At 37.7% G+C, this 21,608-nt stretch overlaps 1 protein-coding gene across 1 annotated transcript in view; it reads left to right on the top strand.

Moving 5' to 3' along the window:
- Window positions 1–1,588: 1,588 nt before the first annotated feature.
- Window positions 1,589–21,608, top strand: part of LOC311069910 (collagen alpha-6(VI) chain-like) — a 59,855-nt gene continuing 39,835 nt past the window's right edge. The window contains exons 1-3 of the mRNA XM_084093468.1: window positions 1,589–1,617; window positions 5,940–6,033; window positions 6,126–6,734. Coding sequence (XP_083949594.1) covers window positions 5,943–6,033; window positions 6,126–6,734 — 700 coding nt within the window. The 5' untranslated portion in view covers window positions 1,589–1,617; window positions 5,940–5,942. The remainder of the gene's footprint in view (window positions 1,618–5,939; window positions 6,034–6,125; window positions 6,735–21,608) is intronic.

The raw sequence follows: 21,608 nt of genomic DNA, 5'->3' as shown, positions 1-21,608 counted from the left end.
ACTTACATGATTTTAATTAATCCCAAACCTGGTAATTTTGTCAGTATTAATGTACATTCACTGATTCTAGCTTCTCTCTTTTCTGTCTCTTTCTTTTCATGTGAACTGAGTAGGCTACACATGCTTACATTCATAAATATAAATTTTATTTCTATTCAATTTTCAAAATTATTTATAGCCTATATAAAAGACGAGAGTGGTACAGTTCAGCCTATTATTGATTTTTATTTCCACTTCCCTTTTATCCAAAAAGACGGATCTATTTGCACTGTATTTATCAATGGGAAATACATTATGCTAAAATAATCGGTCATAGGCTATGGCTCACATTATTGGGGTTGCTTGCAGCAGCACGAATTACGTGACCAGCAACATATTTCTTCTTCAAATATTGTGCATAGTAACAGTGAGTGTTGGTTTCAGACATTATTTTATTAAAGTGTATTTGTCAGTGCCGCACTCATACTGACTGTTAGTCTGCCTGACAGAAAGAAAAGCTCGTAGCTTACTGAAGGCGGAGCGTTTTGACCAATCAGATGAAAGAGGCGTTTCAGCACCGCTCACATGTGCAAATGAAATATTGAACCCATAAACCGATTTGTAAACCACAAACGAAAAATGAAAAATCGAGCCAAAATCTCATTTTTCGTTTTTTAAACTAAACTAAAAAACGAATAAACGAGCTGGTTTTTCTTCCAATATTTTACATTGGACATCAAGTGGTGACCCAGCATAGTTCCAAACTGTTTATCATACAAAACTAAACAAGAATCTCCTTAAACTCCATAAAGATGAATCGACCCTATCAGAACAAACTTGATGACCCACCCGTTGAGAACTAACAATATAAATAAAACACTGTTAAAGATGGAACGTGTCTATATGTGTTTATCTGTATACAGACTGCATTAGTCAAGGTTCATGTTGTTAGGACGAGCAGCTGGGATCTGAAGCCAGAATTCTGTCTTGTGTTCTTGCTGACGGACCACAGACTGAGAGGAAATGTCCACAGATATAGGTACTGTCTGGAACAGGCCATGATGGGATCAAATGATCTGCTTTTAATGTGCACTCAGTGTGGATTCAGCATCACATTAAAAGCAAAAGAGTACACAATCATTTGGACTACTTTAATGGTGATTTGTGTATGTGTGTGTGTGTGTGTAGTGTGTGTGCATTTTAATCATTTTAGAGCTTATTCAATAGCAAAAATAACCATGTACATTCATGGAACGACCTGTGGGTGAATAAATGATGAAACGTTTTCCTTTTTGGTGAACTATTCCTTTAGCATTGTTAAACGCACTGATAGAAATATTAAATTCAATTAAATTAACTATGAGCTAAAGGAAGGAACAAACATGAAGCTGTAAGCACCTGCAATTATCCAAACGTTGAATGTGAACACCTTGCATTCAAGCGTTTTGATGGTGAAGATAAACAAATGATGAATCTTATCGTGCATGTGTGGGTCTGCATATGCATGTCTTGAAAGTCATCTTCTCCTAAAATGGAAATTGTGGTGTTGAGGAGTGGCTTGAAAAGTTTCTATAAGAAGTTTCAGATTTTTAGTTTCTCATTCAGTTTAGACTCGTCCCTTCGGTGCCTGGGTTCTGTGTAAGTTCACCTGTTTACTCTCTTCTTTTATTATATTTAGAGCACAGAGCGGTTTGCACTGAGGTAATCTGAATATAATCCATGCAAAGGCATTATGATGATACTATGAGTGAGTATTTTAGCTTGTAGAGATGCCTGAAATGTTTCAAAGAAAAATTTCACAGAAAAGATCACTGGGTTTTTCATGTTTGTTTTATAAACAAAAGTTCAAATTGCATCTTATGTATAGATTTTATTTGGTTTTTATTCAAGCCTCTTTTTGTGGGTTCAGATCTCTCATGTTCACTAGCCAGTATTTTCATAGACTCAGGCATGATCCTAAATGCATTAGGAAAGTAGCATGCTGGCACACACAATCCTTGCTAAAACTGGAAACACATTTGCTGCTACTGTTATTGTTAGTGGCTTGGAATGAAAATGAATTTGAAATATTAGAATTGTTTTTGAATGTATTCAGATGTGTGTAATTGTGATGCTTGCCTGTTGAATAGCAATTCAAATGTTTGGTTATTTCAAGAAAAGATTATATGAAGAGTTCAGATGCAAAAGCCTCTTAGTGCCATCTGAAATTTTCTTCTAGAATCATCATTATTATCAAGCTTGCATATATAAGTTCAGTAATTTCACTTATTTTAATTGTCATTTAAGTGAAATTACTGAACTTAAATATACGAGCTTGATAAAAATTATCATAGAAAATTTCAGATGGCACTTAGAGGCTTTTGCATCTGAACTCTTCATATCAAGGTCAGGTTTATGTTGTCATAAAAATATTGATGCTTCTGTTTATGAAATGCTATGCAGTATACCAAGTCTATATATGACATTTAAGTATATGAAATGTAATATTGAATTGAATAATTCCTATAATTGTTTAAAATTATAATTTAAATATGATTGTCATGGTATTTAGCTGTCAGATGTTCAAGCTCTGCTTCGCATCGAGGTCCTTATATAATTATTAGAGCAAAAATTATTCAGATATATATTAATAGCATAATTTCTCAGAATTATGTTCTAATCTTAGTGACTTTTGTTTTTGATCAGTTGTAATATTAGTTGTAATGCACACACATACACACAATTACTGAACAATTGTATTATACATATTTTGTATATTCAGATTCAAACAATAACAATCAATATATGACCTCTTGATACAACATTTTAACAAAAGATCGGATCAAGACAGTACTTGTGTCCTCGTACAAAATACTCATGCATGTTAATAAAACTAATCATTTTCTCAAAACTGATAAAATATTTAGTATAGGGCTGCAACTAACGATTATTGTAATAGTCGATTAATCTGTCGATTATTTTTTTCGATGAATCGGATAAAAAAAAAAAAACATTAATTTCCAACCCTTTATTCAAAAACAGAACTGACAGTGCAAATTCACAGTGCAAAGTTCACAAACAGGTTGCTCCTTGAACATCCCTGAGCTGTTAAAGTAAAAAAAAAAAACACAAAAGACATACACATACTTTAAAAATATATAGGCTTTTTTTTTAAATAAAGTGCACAAAAAGATGTATTTTTTGTTTAAAGGGACCTGAGCTGTCAGAACAATAAATAATTAATAAAAAAATAAAGAAAAATACCAATCAGAAAACTTAACAGGATTTGTTTGAACATCAGAACTTGTTCTCTACACTACACTCACAGACGCACACACTGGCAAACTCTCACTCACAGATGCACACACTCACAAACATGGTTTTTGGGTTTTTGTCAAAGATGTTATAATCTTTAACAAAATGTTTGACATTATTTGACAAGCGCATGCACACAAAAGACGCGCAGTCGGATAATAGTTAATAATAATAGCAATAATAATAATAATAATGATAACAGAAGATAATATCTCTAGTCTATCCTAATATTAATTATAAATACAATGGATTGACCACCTGGTATGGTGTATAAGGTATTTTGCAGCTCATCCTTTCCGAGCATATAGTGAAGTTTCATTCAAGTGAGTCATTTAGAGTAAAGAATGAAAAATTCAGTGCTGCAAATTGTGGAAAAAATATTCTCCTTGTAGTGGTACTTGGGACAGACAAGAAAGTGTTTTCATCTTCTGTCTATCTGATTCAAATCACAGTCTGCTAATTCAGTGGTAAGAATTTAATTGTTGGTTTTATTTATATTGTTGTTCATTTATCGAACTTCCATGCCTCTTATATAGTAATTATATATTACTATGTGTATGTACCAATTTTACACTCGGTCTCTCTCTCGCGCAGTGTCGCTCGCGGACTCTCGGACACACTCGGTCTCTCTCGCGCACTGTCGAGCGCGCTCTCGGATACACTCGGTCTCTCTCGCGCAGTGTCGCTCGCTCGCGGAGTTCGCTTCGCTTTTGTCCAGTCCGGCGCCTCGGATCCGCTCCGAGCTCAACTCAACGAACGAACCCCCCCTCACTGCCAAAGGTCCAGAATTTAAGGCGTTTTTTTTTCTTTTCTTTTTTTTTTCATGTGATTATTTTCATCATTGTTTTAATCAATGCTTGTGACAAATATTCTGGGTTGCTATTTCAAATTAATATGATTATTGTAGCTGGACGTGTGTGTGTACCGCGCGTGCAGTTCAGAGAGAGTTCTCGCAATGAGCTTTTCAAAGCAACGGTGAAGAAGCATCGCCTCTGAATGAGGGCGGGGGGAATTCTCGCTAATTGGGCTTAAGCCCCGAATGTTTTGTCAAAAGCCCCGAATCTTTTAGGTTTTTTAAAATAACTTCAACTTTGTTTAATTTCCTCTCAGTCTTTCTGACTGGAGCGGCAAAAAATTAAACACAAGCTCCATTACCGTGCGTGGTGGCGGACGGTAATGCATCGCGCATCACTCAGCTTGTTTGCCAACTGTCATAAAAACTAACGAACGTCGTTGTCATCAGGGGCTGGCGGGCTGTTGTATGTTTCACCGGCGTCGTAGCGAGCTACTGGCTAACCGGCTGAAGTTAATATGGACATATCAAAGTTTTTTATACGGAACACTAACAGTAAACCTCACCGGCCGGAGAGAGATTCAGAAGCAGCGTCAGACGAACCGCGGACAATGTAATGATGATGTAATGATGTTTACATTAAATTCCAATTTTACCTATGTAGGCTAACTTAAAAATAGTCAGATAATGGTTGCCTCTTTTTAGTTGCCAGGGGTGAAAATGAGTCATCCTTAACATTTTTGGTGTTTTGGATTCACTACAGCTGGAGAACAATTAAATACAAAATAGGTTGTAGGCTCGACTGGGTGATTTTTTTTTTTTTTTTTTTTTTTTTTTTTTTTTACTGAGTAACTATCATCATTTTCCCAGATAGTGTATAGATTTTTAGGCATTCTATTTTGTAAAACAGCCTGAAAAATAGTGCATTTAGCTGACGTAAATGGGAAAAAAATCTCCCTATATATATATATATATTTTTTTTTTATTAAAAGGATTTCTATATTTTATCCACTCAATAGTCTACAATATAATAGCCATATAAACGTAGCGTAATTATAATAATAAAACATAGTGGGATATTCAGTTATATTGGCTGTGCAATATGATTGGAACTGACCAGTGTACTAAATCCATAAGTGTCAAGACAAATACAGCAACAAGCAAAGAGGCATTGACAGAGAGTCAAGAAATGATGATGAGAAGAATTATTATTAATATTTCAGTAAAGTTCATTAAATCTATTCTGTTGTTAGTGTGGTCTTTAAACTTATGAACTGTGTATGGACTGACAAATGTGTTACATGAGGAAGCGATTTGACAACAATGCAGTAAATATTTTAGGTGCATCAAAAAGCGTGCTCGTTAAGATACCAGCAGACAAGCTAATCCAGCACAAATTAGTGCATAAAAGGTCACCAAAATGAAGTATTTGAACCTCATAATTAAATACAAAAGGAGGAGAAAAACTGCAAAAAGGTCCACTTTTTGAAAAAAAGAACCCCCCCTTTCAAATAGGCTGGCTACGGACCTGAAAGTGAACATCAAGTAAACATAAAGAGAGCCGTTTGGTACAAGGCCCTTGTGTGGTAAGGATATAAGTGGTCGTAGTCCCAGTAATGCACACAAAACTGTAGATCTCATATCTCAACCTGACAGTCTTTACAAACATTCTCTGTGTTATTTTTCATTCACAACTGGAAAGATCAGTGGGAAACTGTAAAGATGTCTGTGTCCTTTGATTTATATAATGAAATCCCTACTACCTTAATATATCTGTTCATTCTTTCTTAAAGCTAACATCATATTATATTTACAATTCTGTTTGGTGATGCGAGTGTTGCAGAAACTTAACCTCATTGGTTTCTTTTTTCAGGGAATGAGGAACTCAAGCATGGAGAAGGATTGGGGATTACTTGGATTCCTTGTTCTGTCATTATGTTTTCTCGTCAGCAATGGCCAAGAACTTGGTAGGGGCAGAATTGACTAGATCATACGAGATGATTATGTTCAGTTTTGTCTGATTGTTGCTCAAATAAAAAGTCTGTTTTCTTTCTCTCAGTCTGTAAACGGGAGACAGTGGCTGACATTGTATTCCTGGTGGATGGCTCTGCCAGTATTGGGCTGGACAACTTCCAACAAATCCGTGAATTCCTCTCCTCACTCGTAGATAACTTTGAAGTTGCTCCTGATAGGATCAGGATCGGTCTGGTTCAGTACAGTGACACGCCGCGTACTGAGTTTTTGCTTAACACTTACCAGAACAAAGAGGAAATTCTCAACCACATCCAAAATCTGAATTATAAAACCGGTGGGACGTTTACTGGCCAGGGTTTGGAGTTCATGCTGAACCAACACTTTGTTGTAGAGGCCGGAAGTCGAGCACAGCAGAATGTTCCTCAGATTGCCATTGTTATCACAGATGGTGATTCTCAAGATGAGGTTGAGTCACATGCTCAGAAGCTAAGGCAAAGGGGAATCGAAATATACGCCATAGGGATCAAAGATGCAAATGAGATGTTACTGAGACAGATTGCGAACGAGCCGTATGATCAGCATGTCTACAGCGTATCAGACTTTGCAGCTCTGCAGGGAATCTCCCAGAGGGTAATCCAGGAACTGTGCACCACTGTGGAGGAAACACAAAAAGAGGTCCTCCGGATGTCAAGAGGTAACATTACATTGAAAAACTTCCAATTGAAAACTCTTGAGTCACAGCTTTACTGGACATCTGTGTGAGAACTACTGAGAGATCAGTAGCCAGTAGCAACAAACCCCGTTAAGCTCTTATATTAACTTTGAATGTTAGCTTGACAAAAGCCCCTTTCAAACAGTGCGATGATCCCGGCAAATTGCCGGGAAATTGCCAGAACGCCTCCTGTGTGAACGCAAACACGACCCGGGATTGATGCCGGCATCGATGCCGGGTTGGGAACCTAGTAACATTACCGTGTTCAGTCCCGGAATGCGCGCTGTGTGAACAAAAGCCGTGTCGTAGTGATGACGCTGAAGCCGGGATCGTTCACCAGCTAGTGAAACAGTACGTAATGCGCAAGTTTATGATCGAATCAGAGAAAAAATGCACAAGCGTGATTTCGCAGCTCATAAGCAAACTTAAGATGCTGCTGAGACATTACAAGCAGAGGTGGGCACAAATACATCAAAAACTATTTTGTTACAAACTACAAATACTGGCTCATGAAATGTAACAAAATAAAATACAAAATACTGATGTGAAAAATGTATTTAAATAAAATACAAGTAATTAGTATTTTGAGAATACTCCCACAATAATCTTAAAGGGTTAGTTCACCCAAAAATGAAAATTCTGACAGTAATTACTCACCCTCATGTTGTTCCAACCCCGTAAGACCTTTGTTCATCTTCGGAACACAAATTAAGATATTTTTGATGAAATCTGAGAGCTGGATCACTCCTCCATAGGCATAAGGCATTATAACTTGCTGGCCCAGAAAATGTATTAAAGCTGCATTATGCAGCTTTGCCGATTTCTTCGCTGTTTTCTCGCTTTTTGCTCGCGGGTTTCTCTATAGAGCTCCCCCTACAGCTTCGGAATAGATATTTGACAACACTGTCATCAAAATTCGTTGGCTCGTCCCATCTTCTCCCGCTGGTCATGTGCATTTGTTTTCAAAGAGCCATGTCCACTGAGGTATGTATAATACACAGAAGGCTAGCATATAAATGTTTAGATAGTATATGTGTGCAGTGCCGTAAAGCAGTTTGTTACATCGCGAGACCTGATATCACGCGATACCCGCCGGCCCAAAGTTGCAAGGGTGGTTTTTCGTCTCACAGGCGCTCGAGGGGTGCGAGAAGACCACCATTCAACCCGAAAACAGTCATATAACCATTCTAATGACTCCGAAGCTGTTCGGTTAAGATAAAAAAGTTACTTAGTTCACCTTTAAAGACATCGTTAATATAGTCCAAGTGACTCCAGTGGCTCAATCTTAAGTTTATAAAGCAACGAGAATACTTTTTGTGCGCAAAAAAACCCGACTTATTCCACTATTCATTTCCTTCTCTCTGGGCCTCGAGTTATTTCACGTAGTGTAATAGCGCAGCGCGTCTGTGTTGCACGTCACACGCATCACACACATGACCAGCGTCGGCCAATAGTGAGCCTACGTGTGACGTGCAACACAGACGCGCTGCGCAGTTATACTACGTGAAAAAACTCGAGGCCCAGAGAGAAGGAAATGAAAAGTGGAATAAAGTCGTTATTTTTGTTGTTTTTTAAGCACAAAAAGTGTTCTCGTCGCTTTATAAACTTAAGATTGAGCCACTGGAGTCACTTGGACTATATTAACGATGTCTTTAATACATTTTTTGGGCCAGCAAGTTATAATGTCTTAGAAGCCTATGGAGGAGTGATCCAGCTCTCAGATTTAATCAAAAATATCTTAATTTGTGTTCCGAAGATGAACGAAGGTCTTACGGGGTTGGAACAACATGAGGGTGAGTAATTACTGACAGAATTTTCATTTTTGGGTGAACTAACCCTTTAATGCCGTTTTTAAGAGGAGCAGCGCCACTTCTTCTCCTGTGTTCAAAACTCATTCACTTCTTGGAGGGAGCCCGGTCTACAGGGTGTCACGTGATTTTCGTGCATCTAACCTGGACATTGCCATTGCCAACATCAGACCGAAAATATGGCAAAATCGTTTACTATGGTGATAAGCATATGGTGATTTTTGCATATAAGCATATGGTGATATTTGAAATACTCTAAATACACTCCCTCAAAATATTTTGTTACAAACTACATTTTATTTTTTCCACACCTGCAAAATACAAATTACAAAATACACTAAAGCAATTAAATACGTATTTAAAATACATTTAATTGAAATACTGCCCATGTCTGATTACAAGTCACATCGATGTCACTTGTCTTTGCGGGATTTTTACGAGTTGTGTGTGAATGCACTCTCTGATTCCGGAAAATCACTGGCAGTGTGAATGAACCAAAATCAAACGAACCTGGGTCAAATCCCGGGTCACTTTATCTCTGTGTATTTTCCGGAATCTCTGTGTGAAAGGGCTAAAGCCTTGCCTGAGAATTTAAAATAGTTTGAGCCTGAGGGTTAGCTTGAAATCCAAAGGTTATATATTAGGAAGTTTGTAGTTTGAACACTTGGATCAAATCAAAAACATTCCAAGCTAGATTTGACTATTCTGTCAATGTAATTTTGTTTTTTTAGGGGATTTTTGATAATGTCATATGTAAAAGTCTGATCATTTAGAAGGAACTAAAGCATACTAAGTCAGAACAGCCTGTAGAACTGTTGATTTTGTTGCATGTAGCTTGAAAACTGTAAGAGGTGTCATGGATCAGAAGTTTTTCCATTGAGTGTAAGAAATTTTTCTATGGGAAAATCGTGATTACTTAAAGACTGAGCAGCTTGAGTTAGAATAGGTTGACATTTATAAGGCCCTGTTTACACTAGGGGTCGTACAGACTAGTCGACATTAATGCTCTGCCATGGACGCTTTAAAGGAGAACTCCGGTCAATTTTAACATTGAGCTCATTTATTTGTAAATTTGGAGTGCTGTCAATACAGAGAACAACGACAAAAATCGGTGTTGCCTACACCGTGTTATCCTCTTTTTAAAATTTGCACCCTGTTGACTTCAATGGGGCAAGTTTTAAACCTGCTTTTAGCCTCTTAACATCCTTGATGTGTCATTACAAGTGCACAGCCAATGTGAGTGATTCCTTCAGAGTGAACACGGTGAATCTGACTGCAGTAGATGTTAAAGATATGAATAAAAATGATGTTATTTCAGCTAGCGCACATACCTGTATTTACATCCTGTTTTCGGTCGAAGTCCATAGTAATCGATTGTCGAGTTCACGCGTGTGATCATAGGTAACTAAACCTATGCGCGTGAACTCGACAATCGACTACTGTGGACTACTGTGGATAACATTATGTAGGCAACACCGATTTTTGTCGTTGTTCTCTGTATTGACAGCACTCCAAATTTACAAAAAAATGAGCTCAATGTTAAAATTGACCGGAGTTCTCCTTTAAGCTTGACATCAACTAGTCGCTGATCAGGGCCTATAGAGGGCGCAAAAGGATAAGAAATGTTTTAAGTCCGTTCCTTTTCCAAACAGATAAAATGACAAATAAATTAGGGTGACCATACGTCCTGTTTTACCCGGACATATCTGGCCAGGATTTCGAGATCGCCCAAAATGCTCGGGATTCGTCTTTTGCTTTCTACAGTCACCATTCATTATGTTTACATTATTACGTTATTTGACACTGACACGTACGTGCCAGCTTTGCAGGTCATGCATTCTGATTCACACGGATCCCGATCGAGACGAAAACACAGGAATTTTCTTAGCAATGCTTACACGCACATCAACCGATCACTTGTTTAGCGTTCATGTAAACACTACATTCAGATTAACCAATCGGAATTAATTCAGTACTACTGAATCAAAAGGTGTACATGTAAACAAAATGAATGGCGACGAGAAAGCAAAAGCCGAATCGCGGATATTTTGGGCGATCTCGAAATCCCGGCCGGACATGACCTGGAATATGGTCACCCTAAAATAAATGCATAATCCGAGAACGCTCCACAAGAAATGTTTGATGCCCATACCATCTGGATGCTCCAAATTGATCGGGTAAATGCACGTTTGAAACACTTATTGTACACTTAAGTTAATCGCGCTGCTGCATTGTAACACACACGTACAGACAGCGCTCACATCACGTGCATATCGCGCACACACAGAAACATTCAGTAATGCAGAAATGTATCTTCAACACTGTTCTGTGATTTATCTATAAAATAGCTTAGAAACGGAAAAGTTCTAACATATATTTCTCAGTAACTAAAACCCACAGCTTCACTATTAGTAGAGAGACGTTGCCAGGTAGAATTAATTCACACGCATTAATTCGCTCTCTCTAATGTATTCATATAAATGTCATATTTACTGTGCTACTTTATCTGTATCTGATTTACAACAAGCAGTAATCCGTGAGAAATATAATGACCCAAAGACAAAATAAAAAATAAAAATAAGCTGTTATGGAGCAATATCCTTGTGGGCAGCGCTGTGTCATGCTATAAACGTGCACAAGGCCGCATTCAGTCTCAGCACGAGGTTCAGGCTTATTCATTAATGACATCATCAGCGACTAGTCCATGTCGACTCGACTTTCATTACGTAAATGACGACTTTAAAAATCTGAAGTCGTTCAACGGTCAGGGTATATTCTGGCAAACCGTTTGCCAATCACGTCTAGCAATGGCAAAGCAAACTGTGGTACACGCCATTTACCAACAAGCGATGGGTAATTCGCAAAGCACAATGTTATTTTCTGTTTTCCCAGCACGATACCATAGAACGGCATAAAGTAAGCGGTTTGAGAAGTAAGAGGCGGGGCACCAGTTAAAAAATTTCAAAGTTAAAGTTCACGCAAACAGGTATTAATAGACAAGGTTTAGTCAAATATTGATTGTTTATAGCTGAATTAGTTATATATACAATTATACACAACCGATTTTATTGGTTTATAGCCTACAGCAATCTTATTGGCGTAGACGGTTGAGGCATGAGCATAGCCTGCATGTACACGTCTGGTACGAGTTAATGAATGATCTATGACGCTGTTTGGCCGTACTACAGAAATATTAAGTGATAACCATGACGATTTCAGTAACAATCAATTGGATAATGTTTTGATGAACTTACGAATCAAGTTAGATGAAGTTACTGTAAAAATGTATTCGTATAGAGCTCAATTCACATCGTTTTCGTTTCAAAGTTTTACAAAAAGTCATATTGTAAGCTTTATTGAGCAGGTTTATGGCTGGACGATATCACGAAATATGTTGCTGATAAATGATACACTGTTTGAGAGTTAGCCTAGTTATAGCCTACTATTAAATTAATTTACCCGATATATCAGTGCCACTTTTAGTGGGCAATGAGCATGACTGCATGAAATTACTGGCATGTCAAAGTCTGATATAGACAATATTTTTCCGCATGCTATGCATGGCTCCGTAATTTTACTTCATTCATGCTTCTTCGTTTTTCCATTAGGATCTGTGAATAAACACAACATCTGGATTTTACACAGATGGCGTAGGCCTAATAATTCACTGTATTTCAGTAAAACATCAGATAAATCCGAAAGTGTGATTTATTTTATTTTAAAGCAAAACCACCGTGACAAATAAGACAATAATAGGCTACCAAATAGAATACAATCCCTGCATGGCCATTGGGTTTTGTGCGTTCAATGGGAATAAAAAACGCGCAGTGCTAAAATGTGAAAATAAATAAAGATTTTTTTTTTTTTTTTTTTTTTTTTTTTACTAAAACAGATATTATGTCGATCTTTAGCAAATATTATTATGTATACACGTGCTCAAGAGCGTATTTAAGCAATAGGCCTACATGTTCATATCACTTCTCTGCTGGGTATTTTATTATTTTATTATATTATAATTTTACAGATTTACAGCAGTGGTTTTTATGGTTATGCAGCTAGCTATATGTGAGTGTTAATATTTGAAACCATTTTTACATACATTACATACGGAGATTAAAACATGAACACACAATGCGGGGGTGGATAAATAAATAATTGGATTTTTAATATGATGTCACAGTTGTAGGGCCTATGTTAACCGGTTGACACTTATTAGAAAACATGAATCTTTAAAAAACAGGGCTTTACAGAACCAAAACCAATATATAGGCCCTCATATTTTATTAAGAGGTAAACAACAAGGAAACATGTGTTCGCCATTAAACATTGTATTTGCACTTTGTACCAAATAATTGGACAACAAATCTCGTTAAAAAATGACAACAAAAAACGGTCGTGCTTTAGAATTTATAATCAGCAGCTTACATTCTTACAGTGAATTATCATCAATTTGCGTAAAATCATCCCGAGTTTGTGCTGATCCACGGATCCTGATAGAAATATGAATAAGCCAAGTGAATGACGCGCTAATGACGCGTGTCTTAAGAATGACGCGTGTCTTAAGTACAATAAAACAATAGTCAATAGATCTTAACTAAAATTACCATGGTAAACAGATAATAATACGATTAAAGTTAGCATTTAATATTTCTTTAATAAGGCCAAATCATTCACAAAATCGAAAAACTCTGCAGGACAGCAGCCCTCCAGAACCGAGTTTGGTGACCCCTGGTCTACTCTTCACCAATAAGATTGCGGTATTATAAACCAATTAAATTGGGGGTGGGCGGAGCGACACGTGTTGACCCGCCCAAATGTGTCGCCCTGCCCCATCGTCCAGACTGCACTCTGGGGTACTTGATTTATTATGACCATACAGCCCTTTGACTGGATTATTTCTTAAATAATTATATAAATGTATTATTTGACCTAGGCCTACACATTTAGTTACGTTTGCATATGTTTGAAAGTGTATATTCGCTTATTTATCCGATTTAAAGAACTTAAAAAAATGATTTTATGTCATTTTACATGGACAATATAAAAGGTTACTAATGTAACGAGCAGACATTCTGCACCAGGAACGATATACCTACACACTGTATGCCTACCATATGCAATGTGTAGCTATAGGCTACTGCAATTTTTTTCGTATTCTCAAAGCTTCTAAGAATACTCTCAGAAAGCTCCTAATGTATCTTAAAACTTATACGTAGGAGTCTTCTACGGATCTGAAAGCAACTCTGAGTGAGGAAAAGACAAAAACGTTATAAAAAATATGTGATTTTTGTTATAACTTTATGTCTGATCACTTTCAGTAGGCTGGACCAGAAAAGCACGAACACGTGGATTAAACAAATCACAGTTATTAAAACTATATTGACAGTCAAAAAGTTTTGCTTATATGTATGTAAAATAAAGTAATAAAGAACTTGCGATTATTGTAGGCTGCAATAACGCAGCCGGTGTGAAAGCACAATGGGCACACGCGCAGCAAACGCTCTTCCGACGCGCCACAGGCATGCTGTATGAAACCGGCCTTAGAATAATTTTAATGTGGCTATCGGGTGCGGATATCTATAAATCAGAGAAAATTATGTTGCGGGTGGGTGGCGGTGCATTATTAATTAGAAGCAGCCGATTCGGGTGACGTTTAATATGATCCGCGCATCTAATGTCAGTATTAAACGACCAAGCTTTAGATGATTTTTTTCCACAGAAAATGAATGACACAAAACCGTTTAAAACTTAAAAACCATACATATGAAATAATAGCCTACAATAGAATGCGTTATGCAATGATTTAATAAATTCTGTTGGTTGGAAGTCTTATTTCTCTGATGATTGGCTACACTGAATTTCTGAAAAATTCTATAGTTCATAAAACGTCTTAAGTGTGGCTACTGTACGTTCACACCGCCGCCGGCGAGAGCGGCAAAATTCGCTCTCGCCGCCCTGCCACCGACGCCGTAGAAAGATTCGGGGACGCTCTGACGTAGATTAGATTAGAATGCGTGATTTAAAAAAAAAAAATTATTTAAAGGGGCCGCAAAAACCGTAGCGGCAATTGGTCAAAATCATTATTATTTTGAGCAAATGAATTGCATTCCCGCTGAAAAAACAAGCGTTTTTAGTTCAAAGAAGTTCTAGCGCGAAAATGTTGCCTATAAATAGTGTTGCGCGGCTTTTTCTAATCAAACTGACAACACTATGGATGACAAGTCGTACAATAACGGGAAACCCGCAACAGAAATTATGAATTTTTCCTCCATTTTGCTTAGGAACTAATGCGGTCGGAACCAAAGTTTACAGGATTGTGTTCTCTTGTATCCTCTCAGGCGGAGGACTTCTACATTCCGATTGGTTGCCGCTGGTTGCCGCCGAACCACGTCATAGCTTATTATCATAAAGTTGACTTGATTTCAACTCTTACGGTGCGTGTCCACTACAGCGGCAAAAGTCCGCTCAGTGCCGCTGGCAACGCTGTAACGTCTCCGCTTTGGGGTGTGTCTGTTGCGAGTGTGTTTAATCTAAGTTTTTTTCAACACACGGACAGTATAATCATCAGCAATGCACGCGATTACATTTAGAAATAGACAAGCTTTGTTTTCAAATGCACCAAGCAAAGATCCTTTCAATTTTATAAACTTTTACAAACCCATGCAGCCAATATAATCACAATGAACACATCCAAAATAAAATCTATATATAACAACTGCAAAGCGTCTAATTTGTAAACAAAATGATTTACACACTAAATCCAGCATAAACTCCGGCACAATTTGCATATTTTTAAACTCTCAAGACAGACGTCACATCCCGAACCTCACAGCAATTGGCTGCCGACCGCGTTTTTCGCTTGATATTTGCATAAAGTCGAGAACTGCCCAACCCTTTGACGCTCTCGGTCGCTCTCAACGCTTTCTCCGGTCCGCTGTCAATCCCAAAATGCACTGCGCGAGCGTGAAGCTCGACTTCCATAGGAATGAATTGAAAACGCTCGCTCCGCTCCGCTCGCACCGTGCCAGTGGACACACACCGTTACTGTGCGTTCACACCGCCGGCGGCGAGAGCGTCAAAGTGGCCGGAAGCCATTCATTTTAGGCTACCCTGTACCATCTGGAAGCCTTACAGCATGGCCACCAGTTTGAGAACCACGATTAGGCTAAAATCTGTGTTAAAGGGGTGGTTGATTGTGATTTCACTTTTTTCATTTTAAATAGTGTGTAATGCCTCGTTTCCACTGAGCAGTACGGTACGGTACGGGACAGTACGGTACGGTTCGGGTCTGTTAACCATGATCTGGCTAGCGTTTCCACTGCCAACAGTACCCTTACTTGATAGGCGTGGTGTTTCGATCGACGTCATTTTCGCGCGAAGAAGAACATAGTAAACTACAATGGATGACATGCAGCAGATTACCTCTTTTCGTTTAAATTAAAAAAAAATTAAACATATTCCAGGCAATATATGCGTTTGTACAAATGTTGCAATAAACATCAGTGATAATCTTGTAATAAAAAAATGACAAGAAACCATATTTCTTTTTGTAAAATTTCAGTTTTATCAACAATAGCCTATATAAAAGTTTAAGTAAAAGGTACAAGAAGCTATACAATAAGAAATAAAGCAAACAATTCAGTCAAATATCCAAATGCAGCGCTCTAGTCTAACATTACAAGTAAAGTTAAATACAAATAACGTTAGCCTATAACTATAATATGAAACTAAACTTAGCCCTCAGCCAAAACGATTGACAGGGAACTCATTATATATTCACGAGAGCAAAGATCGCCCGTTAGGTCTACACAAGACGAAATATCTCATGTTTAACCACTACCGTCGGAGTCAGCGTCTCAGCGACGAATGTCAGAAGACTAGCCGAGGAAAGGCTCATCCAGCCGGGAAACATGAGCGCCGAGCGCCCGCTGACCGCATGGATCTCACAACCGGGGGAAAAAAAATCATCTTTATAAATAAACCACAGATTTGAGCTTTAAACAACTACATTCTCGCCTAAAAAACTCTTAAAATTACATTTCGTGATACAGTAACAGTAGTATTATATTAAACTGTATATTAAAAAATGGCGCTTCTTATGTTGTCATTCCCCTTGTAGCACGCGCAAGTGACGATTCTCTGTCAACCAATCAACGTCCTGCAGTGAGTCTAGCTCCACCTTTTAGTACCGTTCCACTGTGCTAGGTACCCCAATGGAAGGGTACCTAAAAAGTGGTACGGTACGGTTCGGCATTTTGGTACCATTCACAACTTTTGATAGTGGAAACGCAAATAAATGCGTACCGTTCCGTACCGTACCGTACCGTACTGCTCAGTGGAAACGAGGCATAATAGTGTAATGTTGCTGTTGGTGCATGAACATTATCTGCAAAGTTGCTGCGCTGAAAGTTCAACGTAAGCAGAGATATCGACTTTTAAAAATCAGGAAGTTTAATGCCTACAAAAACGACTCGAATGGGACTACAACGAGGTACTTCCCGGGTTTTATACGTAGCTAACCCATGCAAAAAAGGGGGCATGGCCATATTTCTGCGGCTTTGTCGAAGAGGAGGAGTTATAGTGGAGAGCTGTAGCCATGCCGTCGAAAGTGTGTTATTTTCACCCAGCTGCCAGGTCTTCTGTGTTCGGGCTTCATACGGACGCTGTAGTTCGTCAACAATGGCTAAAATTTATGTTTGATTATGTTCCTGAAAACTTCAATCGTAATAGCTCTCTGTGCTGCGCATTTTACGGAAGACAGCTTCCAGAATTCAATGCCGGATTCAACAAGAAACTGTTACTAAAACATGAAGCAGTTCCAACTTTACAACCAGAGACAGCAGATGGGCCACAACCTGTAAGTAAGACTTAATAATTTTAAATGTATTTGCATGTATAATTTCAGACGTAATGTTTTAGTTTTATCAAGGACGTAAACAAATGCCAGCGCTGGCTAGTAGCCACTTACACACATACAAACGCGTACAAACATTTTGAACCTGAATTTGTAATTATGTACTAATTTTGTAAATGTATTTTCCATGTATATTTTATGACGATCGATTTGATCAAGAACGTAAACCAATGCCAACGCTGTTTGTTTATAGCCAGTTAGTTCGATTTGTGTGTATAAGACAAACGTGTATGAAGTTAAAAAATATATATAGCCTATGTAGCCTAATCGCAACAGCAAACTTCAGCTGCTGAAGTTAAAACAATAACTTTAAAAAACGGTATTACTCAGTCATTTATTCAGTTATATTAAATGTTTAATCAAGAGAAAACCGTATCTCAAAAGCTAACAAGCAGCAGTATTTTCAAGTAACAGCATATAGAAATACATATATAATAGTAGATTAGAATATAATAATAATAATAAAAAATTTACCATTCAGAAACGTTTTGTAAGAGCCGTGTTTTCGGAGGTTGCTTGACTCTCTTCATTGTCGCTTCCTGGGTCTGATATTTACATTTGACCGGAGCACATGCAACTTTCGCCCGTAAAGGTAATGGGCGTGAAGTTTCCGGACAACATGCACTACGCAGTTTAGCCAATTACAACACACCGGTCCAACTAACCAATCTGAGCCCATTGCCTGTTTCCGAGGGAGTGTTTTCATAGAATCAGGAAGTCACCGGTCGTTCAAATCATAGATATCATATATAAACGCTAGATGTCTTATGGCGCAGTCACTTCAGGCATCACCGTTCGGCCATCTTATGTCAGTGCTCTGTGCATTAAGGTGAGTGATCAGCATGCACACAAATCCTCATATCTCGCTGAAATATTGACGGATTTACAAACGGTTTGGTTTCTTACAAACGTTATTAACGTGGCTATAATTCCGAATGCTTGAACATGTATGTTATAATTTTTCATATGTATGCAGTGTATGTATGTAGTGTCATAACTACATCTCTGACGTTTATAACAAACCAAACCGTTTGAAAATCGGTAGAAAATTGGGCAAGTTATGGTTATTTAAAAGTATTTGCACCATTAAACGAGTGAGCGAGCGCACTGCCGCAAGATGGCCGCCACGTGCGGACGTCGACCTCCATTGGCCAGCAGCGCGCACGAGACATCTAGCCTTTATATATGATATCTATGGTTCAAATGACAGAGGAGAAAGCGGCTTACAATAAAGGTGAAATTTATGAAAAATAAGACTTAAAAAAAAAAAAAAAAACGAAGACATGTTATATTGCACCCCATAAACACAATCATGCAAAGAAAAAAAGCAGTAAACCACCCCTTTAACGGACTTTACAATTATATTACAAAATGTAGGTGTGAACTTAAAGATATTAAATTCGATGTTTTATTAAGATATTACATAAGTATGGGGTTGCTCATGCCAATATCTTATATCGTTGGATTCTTTATTGGATTATAGGCTATTCTATGTTCCAAATATAATTGCTTTCTACTAATTCAGCTATAAACAATCAATATTTGACTAAACCTTGTCTATTAATACCTGTTTGCGTGAACTTTAACTTTGAAATTTTTTAACTGGTGCCCCGCCTCTTACTTCTCAAACCGCTTACTTTATGCCGTTCTATGGTATCGTGCTGGGAAAACAGAAAATAACATTGTGCTTTGCGAATTACCCATCGCTTGTTGGTAAATGGCGTGTACCACAGTTTGCTTTGCCAATTGCTAGACGTGATTGGCAAACGGTTTGCCAGAATATACCCTGACCTTCAACCCCTAGTTTACTCCTGGTATTAAGATGCTTTTTTGTCGATCACAAGTGGACAACGCTAAATACAGGGGTCTAAAACGTTTTGATCTTGTCCACTTTCAACCACTTCCAGAGGTAGTCGAATGCATTTGACCGGATTGCTATCATAGTATAAACACTCATGTGGTCGAATGCGTTTGAACAGCCACAAAAGACGCCTACTCTCTGTCTACTGACCTAATGAGTAAGCATAGTAAGCTAGAAAGACGGGATTTAAACTTTGTCGGATGAAGACTACGGTGGCCGAGAGAGCTCAACGCGCTGCAACTGAAGAAAACGCATGCAAATAGAAAAAATACCCGCAAATTAAGAAAACATCTTCATCAGTTTCACAACACATGTGTGCTCCAAATACTCACAACACAACCAAATACAGAAACGCGCTGCAAAAGATCACAACACAAACAAATACAGAAACGCGCTGCAAATAGGACAGAACACAACGGAAATGTTTCCGGTGAACCCAAATAAGTGACGGACGGACGGCTGGGACGTGCTTATTGCTCGTGAGCATTACTTATGCCCTACTCTCTTAAAAGGGCAGATGGCAGAGCCCTTGAATTGGGCACTTTGGAGGGAGCGGGGCACTTGTGTGCCATGTTGATGAAGGGAGCAACCAGAGAATGTCTAAGCAACGAAAGACAACGTAATTTCCTCATTATTTTCACCTGGGATGTTCCCGTGACAACGCAGCGCGTGTCCATCAGCTGAATAGCTGTTCTTACCAGAAATATAGTATTATTGCTGTTAACATAACTGTTGCAAATAAATATACATTTTATACAACAAAGTTTTTAAAATATGCGTTATATCTGTGTGTGAGTGTCTCAACTTTAAAACTTGCCGTCTCATATTTGGACCCTAGCTGCATTCTAACATTTCTTATGAAACTTATTTTAACATAACATGACAAAATGTGTACAATGTAACTGATGTATAGATTAATGTCTTTCCCTCATGTTCTTTTTCTCTATCTTTATTTATTTATTTATTTTTAGTCTTCAGCTCATTGTTCTTTTTAGCATTCTTATGACATTGAACGTAAATACATTTTGTATATTGTATACAAAGTTGTATGTCATAAACGTGTCATCTCTGTATGTTTTGCAAAAAAAAAAAATAAAAAAAAAAAAAAGTAGACAGCTGTAAGCACGTCCCAGCCGGGTCCGTCACTTATTGGGTTCCCCGGAAACATTTCCGTTGTGTTCTGTCCTATTTGCAGCGCGTTTCTGTATTTGTTTGTGTTGTGAACTTTTGCAGCGCGTTTCTGTATTTGGTTGTGTTGTGAACTTTTGCAGCGCGTTTCTGTATTTGGTTGTGTTGTGAGTATTTGGAGCACACATGTGTTGTGAAACTGATGAAGATGTTTTCTTAATTTGCAGGTGTTTTTCTATTTGCATGTGTTTTCTTCAGTTGCAGCGCGTTGAGCTCTCTCGGCCACCGTAGAAGACCCAAGTTTGGTCTCAGGATGAAAAACGTACCAAACTCAATGTTCTATATTCTATATATATATATATATATATATATATATATATATATATATATGGGTCATTCCACGAAATTGGTGCCTTTTGTGTCCCTGAGAAATAATCAGATGTAGAATTACTATAACAACAAATACATTTGTGATTTAAAAACATAATAGTACTATGTATTATTTCCTCAATATTACATTAAATTAAAGTCATTTATATATTATTTTAAATAATTAAAATTGCATTTATGCTGATAAGGGTAAGGTTTTTGGCCTGTCCCTCCCTGTGATTGTTCTTTTTCAGCAGGACTTTTAATTTGCAAATTGAAGGCAAAATTATACAAAAATCACATTTTCATATTGTTCTAAGTATAGTGTCACTGTTAAGCAATGTTTTGGCATAAATATACATTATTTTTAATAAAATATAAACCATTTTATCGGTGTCCCCTGATTTCATGTCATGCCTGTTACCCTCACCAAAAACCCCTTGTAAAATAATGGTACATTCCTGTGACATCACTTCCAGGAAGTTACATCATCTCTCAATCATTATTCCAACAGTTAAAACACAAGTAAGTTTCTCCCTCTCTTCTATAATGCTCTATTTTGATGATTTATTAGGTATAACTGAGGTGGGGACATCATGCAATGTCAAAACTGTTACTGATTTTTAAAGTATAAATTTAAACAATTATTTATTTAACTTAATGTAATCAATATCTACAAGTAATATCCTTTCAAAGTGTACAACATGTGCTTTTGTGGCCTTGCCCTAATAGCTAGCAATTAGCAAATTAGCTTGAATTTGTCAAACCTGTTACTG

This window comes from Abramis brama, assembly GCF_963993115.1.
Source record: "Abramis brama genome assembly, chromosome: 19".
NCBI classification, from domain to species: domain Eukaryota; kingdom Metazoa; phylum Chordata; class Actinopteri; order Cypriniformes; family Leuciscidae; genus Abramis; species Abramis brama.
This window is presented reverse-complemented; position numbering and strand designations above follow the sequence as displayed.